The sequence below is a fragment of the Fusarium tjaetaba genome (genome assembly GCF_013396195.1).
Source record: "Fusarium tjaetaba strain NRRL 66243 chromosome Unknown NRRL66243_c0000226, whole genome shotgun sequence".
Taxonomy (NCBI): domain Eukaryota; kingdom Fungi; phylum Ascomycota; class Sordariomycetes; order Hypocreales; family Nectriaceae; genus Fusarium; species Fusarium tjaetaba.
In genome coordinates this window covers 160073-182053 of record NW_023501422.1, presented here as the reverse complement: position 1 = coordinate 182053, position 21981 = coordinate 160073, and the positions used below count along the sequence as shown (strand labels likewise).

Below are 21981 nucleotides of genomic sequence, written 5' to 3'. Positions count from 1 at the left end.
ATTCGATCCAAAATCCCCACTCCATTTTCAACACCCCGACTGCGACCCCTCCATCGATTGATATCATCTCTATACAGCTCCAACACGAGCACAATGGAGTCGCTAAAGCTCTATAACTCGCTCAAGCCTGGCGCTCCAGTGCCCTTTGTTCCTATTGAGAAGGGCAAAGTTACCTGGTATGCTTGCGGCCCTACTGTATACGACAAGAGTCACTTGGGCCATGCTCGCAACTATGTCTCTACGGACATTATTCGTCGCATTCTGATGCATTACTTTGGCTTTGATGTCAAATTTGTCATGAATATTACCGACATCGACGACAAGGTATGAAAAAGAGCTCGCTAGATATTATGCGACTTGCCTAAACCTCTACAGATCATCATCAAGGCACGACGACAACGATTGCTCGAGCTCGAGAAGAACAAGAACTACACAAAGGACGAACTTCGAGATCTAGCCCTGGCCGCTTTCCGGGCATACGCCAAGGGCAGCTTGCCTTTGCTGCTAAAGGACGGAGAGGATATCGATGCGACCAACTATGCGCAGCGCAGAGAGGCAGGATATGGACACGTGCTTGCGGGCGGCACCATTTCTGGCGAGGGAAAGCCTGGCGACGATGAAGCCAAGGTCAAAATGCACCTAAGCAACATGACTGCAGCCGCTGAAGCTATCGCTTCTGGCGAGATCTTTCCGGGCACCGACGAGATTCTATTGCCCTTCCTCGATTCGCTTTACAAGGAAACCATTGACACGAGGGATCAGACCATGTTCACAGATCTGACTCAGAGCATGGAGAAGCTATTTATGGACGACATGGATGCGCTCAACGTACTTCGGCCTGACGTTATCACCCGAGTTACCGAATACGTTCCTCAGATTGCCGATTTCGTCAAGAGAATTGTCGACAAGGGATTCGCATACGAATCCGAGGGATCTGTCTACTTTGATATCTCCGCCTTCGAGCAGGCCGGAAATGCTTATGCGCGACTGCGTCCCGACAACCGAAATGACAAGTCTCTCCAGGAAGAAGGCGAGGGTTCGCTCTCGAAAAACCTTGGTGGAAAGAAGAATCCCGGCGATTTTGCTCTGTGGAAGAAGTCCAAGGCTGGCGAGCCCTTCTGGCCTAGCCCTTGGGGTGATGGACGTCCTGGATGGCATATTGAGTAAGTTCAGATGGATCAAGGCAACTGGGTCATGAGCTAACAAGTGATGCCAAGGTGCTCGGTTATGTGCAGTGATGTTCTAGGAGCAACCATTGACATCCACTCTGGAGGTATCGACCTGGCATTCCCTCATCATGACAATGAGTTGGCACAGAGCGAGGCTTACTTCTGCGAGCATGGTAAAGGCGAGCACACATGGGTCAACTACTTCATCCACATGGGTCACTTATCTATCTCTGGATCCAAGATGTCCAAGTCTCTCAAGAACTTCCAAACTATTCAGGATGCATTGGCTACGAACTACTCTTCAAGAGGGATGCGAATTGTGTTTTTGATGGGTCGATGGAACGATGGTGTTGAAATTTCACCGGATATGCGATTGCAAGCTGACAACTGGGAGTCAACCATCAGCGTGAGTATGACTCAGACCTTGACCTAACATGACTAACATATGGCAGAACTTCTTCATCAATGTCAAGGCATTGCTGGCGGAGGCTGGCATTTCACATGATGTCAAGTCTCTGTCTCTGAGCGCAGATAGCAAGGCCAGTGAGGGTCTCTTAGCCGAGCTCGAGCAAGCCAAGAAGGACTTTGAGGCTGCTTTGGTCAACTCAATCGACACACCAAAAGCTATGTCTGTTATCCTCAAGTTGGTCAACACCGCCAACGTGCACTTGAGAGACAACAAGGACGCTGATCTTGTGGCTCTTGAGTCTATTGCACGCTGGATCACCAAGATCGTGGGTATCTTTGGTCTCGATTCGAATGCTTCGCCGCCATATGAAGGCCTTGGCTGGGCCACAGTCATCGCTTCAGACGTTGAGCCAAAGACAGCCGTTCAGCCCTACGCCGAGGTCTTCACTAAGGTCAAGTCAGATGTTTCTGGCTTGTCTCTTGAGAGCGCTGAGATTTCTTCATTGCTTGAGCAAGACCCTACAGCTGAGTTCGAGTCAATCGCTTCTGGTGGCTCTCGCGACCCTGAGCAATTGGCTTTGCCTTATCTGCGTGCTGTTTCTAAGCTTCGGGATGAGCTGCGTCGCATTGTTTCTAACCAAACACCCGAAACGAAGAAGGCTATTCTTTCTTTGACAGATTGTATTCGAGACGACGACCTCACAAACCTAGGCGTTTACTTGGACGACAGACCTGATGGCCAAGCCTCCTTGATCAAGTTCATCCCCGCTGCTGAACTGATTGCTGCGCGTGAGGAGAAGGCCGCTCAAGCTGCTGAGAAGGCGCGAAAGAAGGAGGAGGCTCGCCTTGCACGTGAGAAGGCTGATCAAGAAGCTCGTGAAAAAGCCAAGGTCAGACCGGAAGATCTCTTCAAGGGTGATGAGAGATACAGTGCTTGGGACGAGCAAGGATTGCCTACTAAGATGAAAGATGGCAGTGATGTGCCCAAGAGCCAATTGAAGGGTTTGAAGAAGCAATGGGACCGACAGAAGAAGGCGCACGATGACCTCAAGGCTAAGGGACTGTTGTAGAAATGGGAAGTGGTTTTGAAGTGGGTAACCTATCTAGTTAGTATCTAGAAAGAGGAGTTCGGGGGCGAAAGCAAAAGCGTTTGGAGACTTGATTATTGCACTGACATCTCTCACATGAATGGCCATGCCTAGCTGCATGTCTTCGCACGCTACTGTGATGAGAATGCAACATAGATTGACTTGAGATGGGGGTTAGATGTCGTGATAGCATGGTGACACTGAGTAAATAGATCCGGCACTTATATCCGGGATACTTGGCAGCGGTATATTCGTCGTTGGGCGGAGTTCATATGATGGCAAGGAAGCAGGATATTCTTTTCTCCTGGTGTATTTGGACTAGTTGTAAGCCATTTCTGCAACAGCACAAAGACAGCTGAGTCGATGAGCATCTAGACTATTGCACAGGACGAAGACATGCACTCTTATATTACAGAATCTTGCAAACTGTAATATTTATGCATATCGATCAATAGATTGCCTTTCGGGAATACAGGTTGCAAGGATGAGTTCGTTGGTCAATTGCGTGATGGGCACTACAGATGGCATAAAACTCCACTATCCCACATCACACTCCCAGGTTCGGCGAACTCTAGACATCTTTACTTGCTAGCAATTGGAAATTACTGGCACTTACTGGTGAAGAGACAACAGTGGAGTTCAATGGCAATGAGAAAGATCGGGTTATCGCGTGGGATGTCGGAGAAATAAAGAGGGCGATCGCCCGCGGATGTTGGCTCAACTTCTCTAGCAATTACCCTCTGACAATCCAGACCTAAGTTCATCTTATACTCGGTCTTCAAAATGGAGAAGAACTTTGATGAGATAGCTGGTGGTAGCCAAGATGGCAGTTCCAGCGATCTGGAGCACATCGAGGTTGACTGGACTGAAGAAGAGGAAGCGAAACTCATTCGCAAGTAAGTAGCCCATCCAGAAACTACGAGTTCTCTCCAAACTAACCTTTTAATCTTCGCTTAGGGTCGATTTCACTATTATGCCACTCTTGGTCCTTGGCTTCTTTGCCCTTCAACTCGATCGAGGAAATATGTGCGCTTATACCGATACTCGTCTCTATACTCGACTAACATAACTTTAGTGGAAATGCTCTCACAGACTTTTTCATGGCTGATGTTGGGATTACTCAAAGCCAGTTCAATGTTGGACAGCAGCTTTTATCTGCGGGTATTGTCTTGCTTGAGGTATGCTTCTCGCGTAAATGTGTTGAATCAGTGTTGCTAATGATGATAGATACCCAGCAACTTTATCCTCTACCGTGTTGGGCCCGCCAAGTGGATTGGATCTCAGATCATTGCTTGGTAAAGTCGTCCCAATGCCTTCTTTCTGGTATTGTCTAACTTCCTATAGGGGTCTCGTTGCCACGTTTCAGGCCTTCCAGAAAGGTTTAGGTGCTTTTCTTTCGACTCGACTTCTTCTTGGGTATGTCTGTCTCCGGATACTTTGCGACACCTTTCTAATACTTGCACAGTCTTTGTGAAGCGGGCTTCATCCCTGCTGGGCTATATACAATTACTCGATGGTACAAGCGTGATGAAACCAGCAAGCGATTCTCTATCTACTTCCTGGGTAACATGCTTGCGTCTGGAGCATCAGGTCTCATTGCATATGGAATGTAAGCCTGGCTTGAACTATCTAACTCTTAATTCTCATGCTGATGATGACAGTCTTCACATGCGAGGTATTGGCGGACTTGGAGGTTGGCAATGGCTTTTCATCGTAAGTCCACACATACTTGATCGACCGTGTCTAAACTAACAAAACCAGCTCGAAGGTATCTTCACCATCCTTGTTGGAATTCTCTTCATCCTGTTCTTCCCAGACAGTCCCTTCAACCCCGTCTCACTCTTCAAGTTCGGTGTCTTCACTGAGAGGGAGAAAGAGATCCTAACGAAAAGAATACTGAAGGATGATCCTTCCAAGATTCACGCAAAGCCAAACGTTACTCAAGAAGAGTTTCGTAATGTGGTATGTATCGTATTCGACGTACCATATCACGGTGTGCTGACGATTACAGATGACAAACTGGAGACTCATCCCCCATGTTTTACTCACTATCAGTGCTCTCGCGCCCGCTACAACCATGAGCTCCTACTCGCCAAGCCTTGTGAAGTCATTCGGGTATGAGAGACTTAAGTCGAATGCCCTTGTGTCAATTGGATCCTGGGCCCTTGTTGTGACCAACCTCTTATGGGGTTATCTGGGGTAAAAGGAAACCAATTCATCATTTGAGACCTTGTGCTAACTCATTCCAGTGATAAGCTTCAAATGCGTGGTCCTCTGGTTGCATTTGGAATCTTCATGTTCTGGGCATTCACGGTACGTATCTCTTCCCGAGATTTACTCATGCATTGCTGACTCGTTAGATTGCTGATCGTGTCATGGTGTTTTCACCCGATGGGCATACACGATTCGCTCTGTTAACATTAACTCATGCTTTCGGATGGCAATGGCGTAAGTTGAACTACATGGGTGATAGGTTCGGACTGGACTAATATTCTCATAGATCCCCTGAATGGTTCTTGGATGGCCCTCAACGCTGGTTCCGCTGGAGAGAGATCTATCACCATGGCCATCCTCATCATGTCAGCTAACACATCTGGCATCATTGGAAGTCAACTCTTCCAAGAGCATGATGCTCCTCTTTACAAAACAGGTTGGACTGCTATCATGGCTCTGGCTTCGGTTGGTCTTGTTATGGCTGTCATTGCGAACTTGCAGTACTTTTTCCTCAACGGCCGGCGGATAGGTCGCAAGGGATTGAAGTATAGCCCTTAATTGGATCAAAGAATAATCACTTTATAGCTAGGTCACAGAGTTGGTTGGCAGTGGAAATGTAGGAACATGACTGTGTGAACTTTTGATCAATTATTAGAGAGAATCATTAGGGAATCATCGAATGGAGAACAATTCTGTGTTTACTTGGCCTCCTTCTTAACGTCCTTCTTGGCCTCGCCAGCAATCTCTTGGGCTTTCTCGGACTTCTTCTCCAGTACCTGTCGCAGTTCCTCAACTGTCTCCTTGAACAACTTCTCACCCTCTTCCTTGTGCTTGTCCGCCACCTCGCTCAGCTGCTGCAACTTCTCCATAATCTCGCCACCATTGGGGATCTCCTTGATGTACTTCTCAATATCGACCCAACCGCCAGTAAGCTCATTACCCTTGGATTTGACCTTCTCAGTCGCATCCTTGACGTACTTCTCCAGGTCGCCTAGGTCGCCAGAGTCGACGGCGGATTTGGCACGCTTGAACAGCTCGGCGGTGTTACCCTCCTTGAGAGCATCGGCGTTCTTCTCGATGAGCTCCTTAACCTTGGGGTTCTTGTCAAGGTAGGGCTTGGCCTCCTCAAGACCCTTCTTCCAGGCCTGGTCGCCGAGCTTCTTGATCTGTTCCACCTTCTCCTCAATGAGCTTGCGGGCCTTGTTTATGCTAGCGACACTGAAGCCTCCAGCAAAGATGTCCTTGACCTGCTTCCAAGTCTCGTCGACCTGCTTCTTAGCCTCGGGGCCATACTTGTCACCGAGCTCCTTGAGCTGATCAACGTTGCTGCCAAGCTTCTCCTTGACCTGGGGGTGGTTGTCAATGATGTCGCCGATGGCATCACCAGCGAGGTTGGCGACCTTCTTGGCGAGATCAGCGAGGACGTCGTAGGCCTTTGAAGCAGTCTCCAGGCTCAGCCCAGACTTGGAAAGATCTTGGAACTGCTTGTAGGTATCGTTGACGAGCTTGTCGGCCTCATCCTTGTTGTTCTCCCGAACCTTTTCCCAGTCCTGGAAGGCAGCATCAACGTAGGCGCGACCACCTGGGATCCAACCAACGTAGGAGTAAGCAAACTCCTTAATGTAGTTCACAGCCTGATCGGCGTCGGGGGTGTTCTTCTGGAGCTTCTTTGCGGCAGCCTCATATTTTTGCTGGGCCTCCTTGGCAGCCTTGTTGATACCTGAAGCAGCACGGCCAGCGGGTGTGTAAGAGTAGATGCCGTAGAAGATAGCTGAGCCGACAAAACCGCCAGCGATACCGGAGGCGAGATGAGCGCTGCTCGATGAAGATGAGGCTGTAGATTGGAATCGAACTTGACGAGAAGCACGAGAAGCACGTGCGGCACGAGGCACAGTTGATCGAATGAGAGGGCGAGCAGGAAGCATTGTGTCGGATTAGTTGTTATGAAAGGGAGAATGGAGAATCAGGTTGTGTTGAAGAGGGGAAAGATGTGAGAATGAGGGGAGGAAAAGGTAGAAGATGGCATTTTGAGGGTGAGTAAATACCTTGACTTTTTTTGCAATATGTCTAAGGAATGACGTACTCATACGATCACGACGCAAACAAACCACAAGCTAGAGCTTCAGGGCCAAAGCTCCGGAAACGTGACGTCAATGACGCTCGTATGCGGACATTGCGGGGTGAGTCTGGCGTTCCCCATGTGAGACATGACAGTCCAATTGGCCAATTGCGTTCCATGTCTCCAAACTCAATCCCCTCTCAAGATCGAGATCCTTGTGCAGTTCCTCGGGTCTAGAGCTGAAGATGATCAGGGGCGCTTTCGTTTGGTGCGTGTTGCTTTGGACGGGGCCGGGATGAGCCGCGGATGTTACGTCACGACTACCTAAGACAACAGCTGCACTAAGCAGGGAGTGTAAGAAAACTTGAGACTTCTTTTCTGAATGAGAAAAATACTTAGGTGAAGGTGGGACAATTCAGCAAGCGTATAGAGTAGTTTATTTTGACACCCTGATTCATCGTCAGAAGTTTTCTTGCTCTCTGGGGACTAATAACCAAGCTCACCAAGCTCAGCTACCAAGGTTCACCAAGGTTAACTTAACATCGGTAGACCGGCTACATGATAAAGAGCCGCTTATTCAGGACTAATGGGTTCGAGACTCTTTAAGATTTCTCGCGTGACGGATGAACCCTACGTGGTAGGCAAGATCTTTGGGAAGATGATTTTACTTCGTTGTCATTTCAGGTTACCCTAGAGCTACTTACCCACCATTCTGTACACTGAATATCCGTCTCACTTTTGGCCGTCTTGCCTTCAGCATCTGAAAGATCAAGGTGAGGTAGTAGTGAAGACAACTTGTGTAAATGAATTGTAGGCCTTCTGAGGCGAAGGACATGTCGACTTCCGGGTTTTGTCTTTGACTCTCCATGAATAATATAATTACATTGTGCAGATCGTGAAGCCTCTCGCCGAACATCGAAGCATAGCCCATAGACGTATCGTGATGTAACGCGGGAAATTTAATTTATCAAGGACTAAGTTAGGACAAGTTGGAAGATGACTGTGATGAAAAGCTGAGATAGGTGATTGGGAACTGTTCACTGTTGGCTGCTGCAGTAAGACATGAGGTCACTTGAGAGCTTGAGACCACACGGAGGCTTGGAGATATGGGTTTGACCGATCTTGAAGCAGATACCTGATTATGGTTATGGTGGTCGTTAGATGATTGGATCTTGTTGTTACCTTGCCTGAAGATGTGGCCATATTGCGATCTGTTGAAAAGAACTGACGATAACATGGCCTCCCACAAAGATGGAATGAAGAGTCTGTGATAATGAATATATAGGGGAAGATATTTATAATGACAGAAAGAAAAAAAAGAAGGCATGAAAACAGACAACCCAAAGGAAGATTATATGCTTTACCTATTCTGCTGTGATCAAGAAGGCCGCCGTGCTTGGCTACCCGTATTGGCTTCTTGGATCTATAGCCTTTCTTGATGCGAAAGATGTCCCTTCAGTTCTCTATTTCTGTTTAAGTTGCGTTACGGGCTGGATGCCAGCCATACATGCTGCATTGCTGAATCCTCTCAGAGTCATATTTAAATCTTGCACTAAAGAATTTTGTGACTGTTTGGGAGCAATTTGTACGAGGCATGCCCGGTAGTACTTCAGATCTGGTTCAGCCGTAACAGACCTTATTGTTGAGGGGAAATAGTAAAAGGATGTCAAGCTCGAATGCTATATTTATCAGTAGCCTCATATCTATGGCTGTACTAACTATAGTTCTATGCGTTGGTCATAGAAACTCTGGGCACAAGACAGAGCTTTGACTGGTAAAGGGGCAGCAAAACTTACGAAGTTAGGACGTTCATCCTAAGCAATAACAATATTTATTTAAGTTAGCTAAACCTGGGGACTCTTTGATATGTTGATCTTGGCTATATTCCGGCATCTGCAGTCCTTTTGGTCCCGGAGCTGGGGTATCTTTTACGGTATGAACCCCGAGGACTATAAAGTGTCTTGACTCAGGTCCCACGTCGAAGCCTGGTTGGCTAGCTAATTTTAGAAATTCCATGTTAGAATTATTTCCGAAGACTCCTTGCCTGTATACATTTGCGATAGTCTATGTACTGAACTAGAAATACAGGCCGTTTCCAACCATAGCTTTATCGAAGTAGTAATAAGCTTAAGTTTTACGGCGTTTCGTCTTCTGAAAGACATCGCCAGCTCAATCGAGTTTCTGACGTCAACAAGTGGATATCATTACTGGACCACTTTAGAGCTTGCAGGCTTTCAGCTAGAGTCACGGATTGTCATTGAAGCATTTTACAATGTAAAGCAGTTCAAGAAAGTTCCCACAGGAATAGAAATAACAAAGATAATAAACTTGTCTTGTGGAATTGATACAAAATGCTGTGGTGAAAGAAAATGATGTTCTGGGTGCTTCTGATCATGGTCTCCACAAGAGATGAAGGTCCAACCGACGTGGTGACATATATCTTCCACTATCCAATCGCCGACCGAGCAAATTTCTTAATCATTCACAAATCAACAACCATAGACTTTATCAACTTTCGCATCATCAAATACTAAAATGACACCTAAAGCCTTGACCCGAGAGACGACAACTGGCGCTGCGCTGGAGAAGGTCCAGGGAGCCATCCAGAGCCCAGCGACAGAGGTTATTCCCAAACCGCCTTCTGACGTAAGTGAATCATATACAGAATGAACGCCATTATACTGATAGAATTACAGCTCGAGGAACTCAAGGCTGATTGTGATTCATTTACTTTCACATCATTCACCACAGAGGATGCATTTGTGCTGGGCAACCTTCTCTACGCCCGTCTTTACCCATACGCTATCAAAGGCAAGCCGACGGTGATCTCAATTGCCCTTGCAAACACCTCCCAGGTTGTCTTCCAAACCGTTACCGGACCTGGCACAGCTCCCGACAACGAGCAATGGGTTCGTCGCAAGAGGAACACTGTTCTCCGATTCGGCAATAGTACATGGTTCATGCACAACAAGTTCAAGGGGGACGAGGTTGCTTTCGCTGCCAAATATGGTATTGCAGATTCAAACAAGGGTGACTACGCAATCCATGGTGGAGCTATCCCGATTCGTGTCCAGGGAGTTGAAGGGATCGTTGCTGTTGTCGTGGTGAGCGGGCTGAAGCAAGACGAGGACCATGGAGTTATTGCCGACGTTATCAAGAGTAATTGGAGCTGTTAGATAATTTCATAGGGCAGTCATCAGGTCAGGCACAAATCTGTCAAGGATGCTCAGGATATCCCTGACGCAGCGGCCGACCGGATTTCCTACTACGGAGTGCCCGTTCCCGCTATATATGCACCAAAACAAATAAAGTTTATGCAGCTAATGAAACCGAAATCCACACTGGTGTGTCGAGACAAACTAAGTTAACCACTCCATGCATGCCGAGCATTGAATTCAATAGTCTATCATCTTTGTCAATGCCTACCTAGAGTAGACACAACTATCTCGACGGCGACCATGAACACGGCGAAATGGAGGATCTCAAAGGCTTGTCAAGAATGTCGCGCCAAGAAGATCAAGTGCAATGGGGAGATCCCCTGTCAAAACTGCAGCATGAGAAATCTCAGTTGCGTCTATCGCGAAAAGGCCCGTAATCGGACGCGCAAGGTCAAACCACGAACCGCAGCTTATGAGACTATCATGTCTCACGATACCATGGAGAGCACGTCTCTGGAACCCTCCGATGAAGGGACTGTGCCGCCTACGCCAAATGCCGACGACACCGCATCTGTCGGTCCTACAGGATCAGTAATGGACAGCGAACGCAGTTTGACACATAATAGTGTTGCTGCGACACATCGCGCATCACCGTCTTGTTTCCTCCAGCTCTACTATGGCCCCTCATCAAATTTCGCCCTACTCAACTCAATCTATCACCAAATAGCAGGGACATGCCCAAATGATCCTCCGTCACGCTCTGGAACTGTCGAAGAAGTTGGTCCGGGTCTAGACCTATTCAGTCATCGGAGACTATTTTTCGGAGATTTGGCTGACAACCAACGGCCATCTTCAATACCAGACGACTGTTCAGCTATGTTGATTGATCCAGATACTGCTCATCGGCTACTCGAGAGATATCTTCTGACCTATTGGCACGGTCTTCCTATCATGAGTAAAGACCATTACCGCCGTCGCTTAAGTGCCCTATATCAACCCCCGGGTATCTTTGATTATGATGCACCAGAGACCATCATAATCATGCTGGCTGTAGGTCTGGGAGCTTCAATGACAGGCGAAGAAGCCATTGCAGATTTTCTTTTTCAGAAAACCAAGCAAGGAGTTGCCAAATTGGACGAGGTTGTGAACATGCAGATGGTTCAGATACACCTCTTAATGATAAGTCGTACCTCCTGAACTTTGCTCTTATATAAGCTTACAAAATCTCACGCTCACTTTCAATCTGAAAGAGCAAGACCAAACTCGGGTTTCTTGCATGTCGGAACTGCATGCCGAAAAGCAGTAGCGGCTGGTCTACACAAGGATGGATGCTCACGTCCAGGATACACAGAAGATGATACAAATCAGCGAAGAATAACCTTCTGGAGTTTATTCTTCTGGGAAACGTTTGTTTATTAACTATCCTCTTTGACTACTACTGACATAGTACAGATGGCAATGCTTTGTTCTTGGCCGACCTAGCTCGCTTCCGGACCCCGGTTCCATCATACCACTACCGAAAGGCCAAAAACTACTAAAGTCTTTGGTCACTCTATCACGTATCATGGACAAATGTGTAAAGAAGATATATAGTCCACGGCATGACTCTCTGTTGCCAGTCTGGAATGCAGCCATCGAGATCCGCCGCGAACTACATCAGTTTGCAGAGCAACAACTCAAGGATATGAAGTTTGGTCTTGTTGGAGACCCCAGCACAGGAGAGCTCGGCGTGTGCCAAGCTATGGTTTCAACAAGTAAGCCAACAAAATCCATCTTCTGAAGCATACTAATCGACGTAGTGTATCATCATACACTCCTATTAACATTCCGCCCCTTTCTCATTTTACGAGCAAAACTGAATCACGACCGTGCTGCTGCTACTTCAGCAGAGAATCTACAGATGCCTCCGCCTTGGCTCGATAGCGCTTGCGAGTACTGCTTGGAAGCAGCAAGGAATTCTGTTGGCTTCTTAACAGGCTCGTGTGCCACTAATATTCTTTGTCGTGTACGCTTATCTCCCTTCCACTCGGAGTCAGAATCAGCTAACAAACGTCAGGATATAAAGTATCATGGCTTCTTTATGGAGGGAGCATGCTATGCTTTGGCTTTCGATATGCTGCAAGAAAAGAAGACAGCCCACCGCAATCTGCCCTGGATTCACTCTGGCCTTAGATGCCTTCGCTCCATGATGGGATCAGCAGGAGTAAACGCCGGTCAGCTTCCAATAACAATCGCCTCAATAGAGCAGATGGTCCGATCTGCCGGGTTCGAACTGAAAGACCCAGTAGACACGAACCAGCAGAAACAGACCCCACAGTCCACGCTCCCTGGTTCACCAGCACCTGTCTCTGTTGCAGGTGGTATGAGGAGCGAGCCTGCGTTCACCTTCCCTTCCATGCCATTCGGATTTGATGTCACTGGCCAGATGAATGGCTGTTCGAGCTCTCCTGCAGGCACTGCATCGGAAGAGATGGCAGATTTTACAGCTGCTGATGTTGGATGGGATATTGATTTTGGAACTATGAATATGGAGGCGTTTTTGTCTCTCGACTCGGCGGAGGCTTTCAATTTTGCACCATGAATACACAACTGCATTCTTGTATTTATCTAATTGGGTTGGCTTTTTGCTTATGCCAGTCCTTGGGGCGTTATTAGCCGCAATGTCGCTGTAACCAGCGCTGGAAGATGAAATTGCATTGGGATGGTCAGGACCATTACATAGATGGATAATGATGGGGGAGGGCTACTGAAAGGAAGGATGACAGGCATGGTGAGGAGCATTGAATTTCTCCAGATATACCACTAACTACGATGTACCCTGACTTATGAGAAAGGTCATCGATTCTTGACAATATGACTCGCATAAGACTATCAAGCTATCCCACAGTTCCTCCTTTTAAGTTGCTACTCATTCTGAAGAGCCAGGATAGCAGACAAGCCTCCAGTGAAGGCCAGAAGCCCCCGAACGATATTCATCGATCTCCACTTCTTCAACAAAGCCACAACCTCATCACGACCAACTTTCTCCTGCTCAACACTACTAGCAGCGATATCGTTGAGCCTATTGTTCGTGGACATCATCCCTAGCACTGTCCAGGGCAATTGAGACATTGTAACGACAGCAGCAACTGCCCAGAGTGTACGCTGAGCCGGGACAAGATAAGCAACTATCCCAGAAGATGCACCTGAGAATAGAGCGAGTGGAACAAGAGTCACCGCCCCGCGGGTGTAAAAGTCCTTGAAGAAGGGTGTATTGATGGAGGTAGGCTGGTTGTAGAGAAGAGGGACTGTGAGGTGTGAAGAGCCAAGGTTTATGCCCGCGAGGACAAGGCTCGAGGTAAGGCCAAAGACTTGAAAGGTTCGTACTGTAGAGTCCATTTTGATAGTTTATTATGAGTTATTTTAGAAGGTGAGTCTTATCTCTCGAGTTGAAGTGAGGAGATATTAAGTATCTTTGGTAGTCTGATATGTAAGACCGGCGTAGTTAGGTGCATGTGGCTTGCTGCAATATCCGTCATAGACTTGGAGACACTGCCTCAGAACTACTACAAATATATCCGTGACAATGCCATCTATCATATGATAGCCGGCTTCGTCGGAACGTTTGACATAGACTGACAAAGGTTTGTCAATGTAACCCCATCATTATGATAAGACCTTAAATTCTTCGTATTCGGTTTATCATGAATTTGAAGAGCAACATGATTAATGAACGAATACATATACAGAGGCATGAAGATGAGATCGGAGCCTAGCAAACAGGATCGCCTTACACCGATTAAGAAAAACCCAGGACCTCGATTTCTCATACTGACCTATGAGACAACTCTAAACCCGAGATCGAGTATGAGGATGCTGATCCCGTCTAGCGCTTATACAGCGACGCTAAGATTTCGACTTGTCGGGATGATTCCACTTGATGCAACCAATCACGTAAACTCTATTTCCCCTAATTTCAGTCAAGCGAACATGGTGTCGGCCTCCTGAGCATTCTAAAAGAGAGCTTCCCCTCAGTGAAACTGCTCAAGCTTGCTGTTGAGACGATGGAGTTGTCTTCGATTTACAAGAACGCCTCGGCGACGTTTGCCTCTTTGCCTCTGGCCTACAAGGTCTTGTGTGCTGTCCTGGTGATTTTTGCTTTGAGCAAAGCATTTTCTGGGGCTGAGAGGAAGGGGTATAAGAAGAATCTTCCGAAATATGCTCCCGTTGAACTTGCAATTGCGAGTTATATCCTTAGTGGGGACGGTATAGGTCGACGAATCTTGTAATAAGCATTCTCTGCAACGCTAGGAACTTGGCTAATTGAAGTATAGCTCAGCTGCAAGCCGCTATGGAGGCTCTCTGTTCGGTCTTACTTCAGGACATCAGATCTTTGTCGACTTGCCCGGCGTAGAACGGCTTTTGGCGCAATCTCATCACACTTTCAACTCTGATCCGGCACAGTACTCGCTCTGTACCCTTGTCTTCGGCAGCACTGATACCCCAGAGCTAAGAGCCAAATTCGACACATCACTGAAGGATCTTGTTCCTCCTCTTGAGCGAACTTTTCTGAACGATGCCGCTTCGACAGCCAATGTTGAAAAGTCTCGTGTAGCGGAGCGAGGTGCTTCGCTTGTCACATTCTCATCTGATCCTAAGGATATGGCACGATGGGAGCTTTCAGCAGGAATCAAAGTGCTTCAGCCAGAGACATCTGATAGTCCAGGGAAAGTGGAGGCAAACCTACAAAGTTTGACTCGAGATTTTGGAGCATGCATGTCTGTTCCTCTCATCTACGGCCAAGACATACTGGATCGGAATCCTCGGCTGCTAGATGACTTCTGGACCTTTGATAATGATCTATTTCCACTACTCATGGTCGGCGTTCCTAAGTGGGCTCCATTCAGAATGATGCAAGATGGTCTCAAGGCCAGAGCCAGAATCATCGATAGTCTGGAGGCAGTGTACAGACGAGTTGACCAATATGAGAAAGGAGAGCCAGTTGATTTTGGTGCCGACATGTCAGATGTTAGTATGATGCTACGAGAACGAAACAAGATCTACAACAGAGACGGATGGACATTTCCTGAACGTGCTGCAGCGGATCTTGGTACTTTCTGGGGTCTCAACGCAAACGCTCAGCCTGTGTTGTTCTGGTTCTTGCTATACGCTTACTCGACCCCGGGCTTGCCTAAACGAATCAGAGACGAGATCTCCCCTTATATCATTTTATCAGATGGCGACAAACCCGAGATCAAGTCAATGGACTTTCCGAGTCTGTTCCGGAAGTGTCAACTCTTCAAGGCTTGCATCTTTGAGACGTATCGCTTGGTTAACGAGCCAACATCTATTCGCTATGTCACTCAACCCGTCAGCCTCAACGATGGCGATCACAAACATGAGCTTCAAGAAGGAACATATATCAGTGTCCCTCTCGCGCTGAAGAACAGAAACCCTTCGATATATGACGATCCTGACACTTTTATCCCCGATCGATTCCTTGAGACAGACCCTGAAACGAGAAAAGCCACGGCACGATACGGAAAGCTGAAGCCTTGGGGTCTTGGAGCTGCGATGTGCAAAGGCCGAACATTTGCAGAGAAAGAGATAATTTCTCTTGGGTCAGCTATTGTTAGTCTTTGGGATATAAGCCCTGCGGAGGGAGAGTGGAAGTTGCCTGCTATGATCCCTGGAACTGGAGTTAAGAGACCAGTCAGTGATATCCGTGTGGTTATAAGTCGCAGAAGCTCTTTCAAGTAATAAAACGGATGTGTTTCGATGTAAGATGAAAGCTTTTAGTCGGAGATTCATATTATATATGAAATTTATGGTACATTTTCGTCACAGGTTTGGTTATATAGTGGCAAAAAATGTAATAAATGTGTAGTAGTATGACCGAGAGTTCGAAGAACTCATTTCATTATTCATTAATTATCATAACCATGCTATCGTAATGTCATAAAAAAAATCCTGGCAAATTCAAAATCTCCCTTCTATACGCCGTACTTCATTACTCTTCGTCATCGTCCTCATCTTCATCCTCCTCGTCTTCCAAGGTAAAGCATGCCACCTCCCTGGAAAGGAGCAACTTTTCGGCCTTCCTAAAGATGGCCTTCCTCTTTTTCTCAAACTTCTCGCAAGCTTCTTGCATTTCTTGCTGCTCACGTGCCCAGAGTTCCAAGCGTGTCATGGAGGTCTCTGGGTCAGCCGTGCTGAGTCCTTGCTCGATGTTCTTTTTGCAGTCCTCAAGCTTTTGGATGTGAGTCTCTGCGGAATTTCGAATCTTCCGGACCATATCCAAGGCTTTTGGGACATCGAGACAAATGCAAAAGTTGATTGCATGACTCAGCAACATCAACAGGTGGTCCACTGTGATGGGCTGTCGGTGAACAGCAATATGTCGAATTTGCTTGATTGAGTAGAGAAAAGAGGTGAGGACAAGGCCACACCCTTGGCAACGGCTGAGCTGTTGGAGGGCTTCCCAGTGCTTCTTAAAATGGTATGCCCAAGCGTTTAGCTCTCCTGCTTCTGGACATGACCACTTCGTCTCTTCGAGGATGCCTGGCATGGCCTCTTGGGCGAAACTAAAGCAGGCATGTTCCAAGATAGCCTGGACTCGTGCGAGCATCAGTGTCTGTGTGCGGATTGGAACATAGACGTGCAGTCCAGGAGCTTTGACTGGCAGAACGTTCGCGACTGATTTGTCTGACCCCGACATGTCTGCAGACGACGAGACATTGGAGCCATCATCACTCTCGGAGTTTGCGCAACTGGATGACCCAGAAGCTGGAGATTTGTTTACGCGGTTGTACAACGCAATAAAATCTTCCAATGATAGTCTATTCTTGAGACCCCGGGATCTCCAAAGCCCATGCTTTCCAGTGCGGGTGGTGTTGAAGGGGTTCTTGGTCTGCATCATCTTGACTGATCGAGGATACAAGCCGTAGATCAAATGGAATAGGATGTTTAATATAATGCTTGGTCTCAAAGACTAGCAGTGGTAGACTGGTATATGGCAATACCGTAAAGTGTAGTGAAGAAGGAGAGTAGTGATAGACTGTATGTAACAATATCGTATAAAGCGTCTCAAGAGAAAAGTAGTGGTGGACTCTTATATGGCAATACCGTATAAAATGTGCTGAAGAAAAGGGGTGGTGAGAGACTGGTATATGATAATGTCGTATAAATTGAAGTTTGTGTGAGTGACTTGTCGTGACTTGGTGAAGATGTGAGTGAAACTTGACGAATCCTGTAGAAGAAGTATAACGAGAATATTAAGGAAGAAAGCTGACTTGAGAGAAAGAGGGAAGATGACTCTACTTTTATACAGAATCTCGTTATACTGCGGTAATGTTAGGGTTGTAAAAGAGGCTTAAGCCTCCAGGCCACAAAGGACACCAATAAACACATACGGGCAAAACACTCGTCGCCCTCACTATCGCGAATCTCGTTATACTTTCGTTTGCCCTACATGTATTAACTCTCTAGTCTAAAGCTTCAAGATTGATAGTTAAAGCTTATGACATCTGAACGAGACATATCAAGCCAACACAGTGGAAGGTTTGTACGCTTATACTGAAGTGTATTTCTGAATCTCTGAGAGCACACCGTGAAGAAATCTCTAGAATGATCATGCCCCTGCAGACTTCTCAGTGTTCCCCATCGACGCATGGCTGAAGGGAAGGATACTTTTTCTCCTATCCGGTCAACCCCCTTTTTTCACAATGATGCCAGGTTAATGCATTCTTTTTCATAGGGTCCAAGGAATTGAAACTCCGCTTGATCTATGAATAGATCATAATGGTCTCTCATCTTTACTGCTTCTTTGTGGAACACAGTTGTGAAGTTGTGGACGAAAGCAAGTCGTTGAGTCACATCTATCAAGGTTCAATGTAAGTTTTTTCCAGCCTCACCTAGCACATATGGTTTCTTATCCTTCAGTCAGGTGAGACGCCAAACTTTCATGCCAGCCAATCCAAATTTTTAACTGGCATATGAGTCATTCACGAAATTTACAAGACTATTGAGCCTGGTAAAATCGACTCATGCGATCCTTAGTTGACTTTCTCATCTGTTCCGAGAGACCTATAAATCGCAAGGTAGCTATAAATCTTAATCTTATCCATACCATAATACACCAGTCTCAGTAAGCTCAATCTTTCTTGGGTATAATCATTGATCATTGTAGGTCTATCATGCTTCTCGTTTATACTTTTGCGCTACCCTATACACCGGGTCCCAGAGACGTCGCATACTGCGTGTCAAACTTCAAATAACCTCCCATCTACTCCAGTCTAGTTGGTCTTCTCACTGTAGACAAAAGCATCGAGCTCCTGGTACGTCTTCTCCAAATCATCGTTGACGAGAATCTTGTCAAACTCGGCATTCTTGGCCCACGCAAGCTCATCCTGCGCGCGTGTCAAGCGCTGCTGGATGCTCTCCTCGGTCTCGGTGCCACGGCCGCGCAATCGCTTCTCGAGCTCTTCGGTATCAGGGGGCGAGACGAATACGTAGCGTGCGTCGATGGAAGAGGCCTTGACTTGCTTGACGCCCTCCATCTCGATGTCCAGAACAACAACCTTGCCCTTGGCTGTCTGCTCCTCGATGGTCGCCTTGCTCGTTCCGTAGAGGTTGCTTCCAAATTGAGCACTATAGGTAACCAGTATTAGTACATGTGCCGGTCGTTGATGCGCTTGACTTACTGCTCGACGAAGCCGTCCTTGGCGATCAAATCCCGAAACGCATCCTTGGTGACAAAGTGGTACTCAACGGCATCGGTCTCACCCTCGCGAGGGTTACGAGTGGTATGCGACACAGAAAGAGTAAAGGTATCGGGGTGGCGGCTGAAGAGCATCTTGATCAGCGTGCCCTTTCCGACACCGCTAGGTCCAGAGATGACGAGGGGTCGACGGTCCGAAGGAGAAGCCATTGCGAAGGAGCGTCTAGAGCAAATCGTTAAACAAACGTAATGTGAAGAGGCGAGTTGGAGGTGCTTACTTTGGAACCTGCGAGAAGGATTTTGTACTGGATATTAACAAGTTTGAGTTGCGCTTCGCATAACCTAGAAACCACCGCATCGTGCCCTGGGAAAATGCTAACAAATGGGGTGCTTATGCTGGAGAGCCACCAGGCACTGTGGGGGAACTCATCCAATCACGTGGCGGTAGGTGGTTTACATCTTCACCGTGAGACTCATCCCAGAACTTTGAGTATAAAAATAAGTAGCTATGTACAGAATATGCAGGCACCGACATTTGAGATGACTCGTTCCCAATCGGAAGATCATGTATTGCCCGAGCCTCAGCCGCTGCTTTAAACCGAGTGAAAAACGCTGTGATCTATTTATGCTTTCGCTATGGTCTATCATTACGACTATTACCTTTAAGCCCTATCGTTACACATTACTTCATCCACGTCTATACCATGCCAATGCTACCCATCCACCTCATGCAAGTCATGTCATCAGCTCAATCGTGGTCCTTTCAATCAACCCGTTGCTTATTCTGGGAAGATCCCCTTTCGAGCTCAGGAGTCGGCATCTGACGACTCCGTTCTTCTTCTTCGGGGTCAAGTGCTTCAACAGTTGTATCCCTACGGATACGGAATCTCCTTCCTCGCCAGTTCACAGTATTCCCGAAGACGACCGCGTATGCCCAGATCGGTAGAGCTAGAGCTTCACGCACAATCCAGGCAGCCAAAAACTCCGAGAATTTGCGACTTTTGACTCCCCCTCGATTGATGGAACCTCTGGCGAAACGAGGTGTGTCTTCATCAGCCTCCACAGTGACGCCAGAATGCAAATGTCGGTAACCTAAAAAGTCGATTATCATCCAGGCAGTGATCGTTGTGAGCCAAATGATCACTCTGGCAGTCCAGGTCGGATGTATGCCACATATCTGCAGTGTGGTGATTGCAAACGTAAAATACGTGGCAAACACGAAAGATTCCGTGAATGGCTCAATCATTGTAGCTGGGAGAACCGTGAACTTTCTCGCTCTGAGCCACCGAGAGCGGCGTGCTGTATATGCTTTGCCAGACATATCTGACATCGGCTGAACGGCAATGTCACCCCAGACTAACCCATGGTTCTTGTAACCGTCAAATTTAGCATTCCAAAGGACATCGCCGATCATATGATCTTCGCAGATATTGTGCGAAAAGTAATCCACGCCCGTTGGGAGGCCTTTGCCCCTTGGTATCTTAGGATTCAGTAAAGGGTTGGTCGCATGATCGAGCTGAGATTTGCAGAACATGGTGCTCTTGCCCACAGCGCAAGGGGCTAGACCAGAAGTGTTGATAGCGCTGTAGAATTTGGCATGCGATGTTGCCATGAACATCTCATCAAGTCTTCCACCGCCCTGTGCCCAAAGCTTGGGGTTACCATGAGAACCCCCTTCGCCCAGATCTAAGTCATCGTCTTCAACAGAGGAAGCAGCTAACAGCGGCTGACCATCCGCTGCAACCGGTGCGGAATAGTCGATCAAGTCAACAACAATGGGAAGTTGATGAACAAATTTGTAGGGTTTGTTCCCGCTACCAACATGGTGGCCCTTGAGCTTCGCAACCATGCGCCCCAAGACTCCCTTGGCCATCCAGACGTTGCAATCCACAATCCACACAATATCCCCTCTGGCTTCTCGGTATGCTCGGCTGATATTGCGAATTTTTGGATTCGGCCCCATATTCGGCATCGTGTTTAACGAAAGGTCCTCAACCTCAAACAGGATTTGCGCATCAAGATCGGGAAAGTCCTCGAGGACCCTCTGTAGAATCGGGTACGCCGGATCGGTGTCATTTTCGAGACAGAGACGAATCGAAATCTTGTCTCGGGGGTAGTTCTGGCGAAATGATGCGGCGATACAATCGTAGAGTCGAGGCTCGACGCCCTTAACGGGTCGAATTATGGTGACATGAGGAGCATCGTCACCCAGGTTGGGTGAAGGAGCTGGTCGGCTAGCAAAGTTGCGAAAGCTTATGGGCGTTAGAGCTCGTAGCTTGGTAGTGAATGGTTCAGTGAGACTTACATGGCCCGGACACCAATAGCAATGACGGTGCAAACAACAACAGCTAAAAACAAGAAGACGCCAGCAATGGCCTCTTTCGACGACCACATTCTGATCGGTGGTGAATGGAAACTGAGCTAGCTCAGATGCAAGAAGCAAGGTAGCCGGTAAGATAGAAGACGACTCTCACCGCCTTCCCAGTCTAGACACCGCCTGCCAAATTGAACCTTTAGAAGAGGCAGTAAGTGATAATGAGTGACAAAAAATTTAGGTAAATTAGCGTGAAGCTGAGGAAATCTTTGCGAGCATTTGACACCTTATATCAAAGTCCGATGTTCCTTGCTTCCCAAGGACGAGGCACATAAACCAGTGTAGATGGGGGAGATTGAGTGTACCTCATTAGTCCTGGGTGTTTCTCCCTTCATACCTAGACTTGTAAGCGGGCGCAACGTGAGTAACTTTCCACTCTCTTACACACAGACCCACCGCTGGTGGTGCACTGTTTGCCTTCCATGGTAACTTCGTCATCTCCCCCTCGAGATCGGATTCCTAGGGGGAACAGACGATAGCGCAAGTCAATAGACACATTCTCTTTCTCTAAGATGGACAATCGGAAGTGAAAAACACTACTGCTTTCCCATTCGATAATGCAATCCCCTAACTTGGGTCTTGAAGTGACGACCCCTTCCCGGCGAGTCCGCGAGCATCAATTCACGGTAGTCATATGATTGGCTGTCTTTTGAGAGCAGTACATACTTCCTCGTTGAAACGCAGGACTCCTTCACGACAGAAGTTCATGGCACGCGTATCTCCGAAGCACATGCCATGCTTACCAGTTTCAAGACGGTCGATGAACCATTGGCAGACCTGCTTTGAATACGACCAAGAAATAGCTGAACTATG

General features: G+C 47.4%; 9 protein-coding genes across 9 annotated transcripts; 4 read left to right on the top strand and 5 right to left on the bottom strand.

Moving 5' to 3' along the window:
• Positions 1-93: 93 nt before the first annotated feature.
• On the top strand, positions 94-2647 carry FTJAE_9849 (cysteinyl-tRNA synthetase; the record flags this gene model as incomplete). Its single annotated transcript, XM_037356811.1, has 4 exons — positions 94-324; positions 376-1163; positions 1218-1575; positions 1622-2647. The coding sequence occupies 4 exons, from the start codon at positions 94-96 to the stop codon at positions 2645-2647; spliced, it is 2403 nt and encodes an 800-aa protein (XP_037203093.1).
• Positions 2648-3448: 801 nt separating this feature from the next.
• Positions 3449-5437, top strand: FTJAE_9848 (nicotinamide mononucleotide permease; the record flags this gene model as incomplete). The annotated part of the gene is made up of 12 exons (XM_037356810.1): positions 3449-3561; positions 3623-3691; positions 3741-3843; positions 3893-3960; positions 4010-4081; positions 4131-4274; positions 4327-4378; positions 4427-4627; positions 4677-4780; positions 4915-4978; positions 5026-5113; positions 5166-5437. 12 exons carry the CDS (start codon positions 3449-3451, stop codon positions 5435-5437), a joined length of 1350 nt encoding a protein of 449 aa, XP_037203092.1.
• A 140-nt stretch (positions 5438-5577) lies between these two features.
• Positions 5578-6804, bottom strand: FTJAE_9847 (uncharacterized protein; the record flags this gene model as incomplete). The annotated part of the gene is made up of 1 exon (XM_037356809.1): positions 5578-6804. One exon carries the CDS (start codon positions 6802-6804, stop codon positions 5578-5580), a length of 1227 nt encoding a protein of 408 aa, XP_037203091.1.
• A 2669-nt stretch (positions 6805-9473) lies between these two features.
• On the top strand, positions 9474-12677 carry FTJAE_9846 (uncharacterized protein; the record flags this gene model as incomplete). The annotated part of the gene is made up of 6 exons (XM_037356808.1): positions 9474-9584; positions 9635-10097; positions 10374-11254; positions 11312-11502; positions 11549-11850; positions 11896-12677. 6 exons carry the CDS (start codon positions 9474-9476, stop codon positions 12675-12677), a joined length of 2730 nt encoding a protein of 909 aa, XP_037203090.1.
• Positions 12678-13000: 323 nt separating this feature from the next.
• On the bottom strand, positions 13001-13474 carry FTJAE_9845 (uncharacterized protein; the record flags this gene model as incomplete). The annotated part of the gene is made up of 1 exon (XM_037356807.1): positions 13001-13474. One exon carries the CDS (start codon positions 13472-13474, stop codon positions 13001-13003), a length of 474 nt encoding a protein of 157 aa, XP_037203089.1.
• Positions 13475-14139: 665 nt separating this feature from the next.
• FTJAE_9844 (cytochrome P450 monooxygenase 7B1) lies at positions 14140-15835 on the top strand (the record flags this gene model as incomplete). Its single annotated transcript, XM_037356806.1, has 2 exons — positions 14140-14360; positions 14410-15835. 2 exons carry the CDS (start codon positions 14140-14142, stop codon positions 15833-15835), a joined length of 1647 nt encoding a protein of 548 aa, XP_037203088.1.
• Positions 15836-16085: 250 nt separating this feature from the next.
• On the bottom strand, positions 16086-16994 carry FTJAE_9843 (ubiquinol-cytochrome-c reductase cytochrome c1; the record flags this gene model as incomplete). Its single annotated transcript, XM_037356805.1, has 1 exon — positions 16086-16994. One exon carries the CDS (start codon positions 16992-16994, stop codon positions 16086-16088), a length of 909 nt encoding a protein of 302 aa, XP_037203087.1.
• Positions 16995-18369: 1375 nt separating this feature from the next.
• FTJAE_9842 (guanylate kinase) lies at positions 18370-19004 on the bottom strand (the record flags this gene model as incomplete). Its single annotated transcript, XM_037356804.1, has 2 exons — positions 18370-18724; positions 18778-19004. 2 exons carry the CDS (start codon positions 19002-19004, stop codon positions 18370-18372), a joined length of 582 nt encoding a protein of 193 aa, XP_037203086.1.
• A 553-nt stretch (positions 19005-19557) lies between these two features.
• On the bottom strand, positions 19558-21188 carry FTJAE_9841 (ceramide glucosyltransferase; the record flags this gene model as incomplete). The annotated part of the gene is made up of 2 exons (XM_037356803.1): positions 19558-21046; positions 21100-21188. The coding sequence occupies 2 exons, from the start codon at positions 21186-21188 to the stop codon at positions 19558-19560; spliced, it is 1578 nt and encodes a 525-aa protein (XP_037203085.1).
• Between the last annotated feature and the right edge of the window lie 793 nt (positions 21189-21981).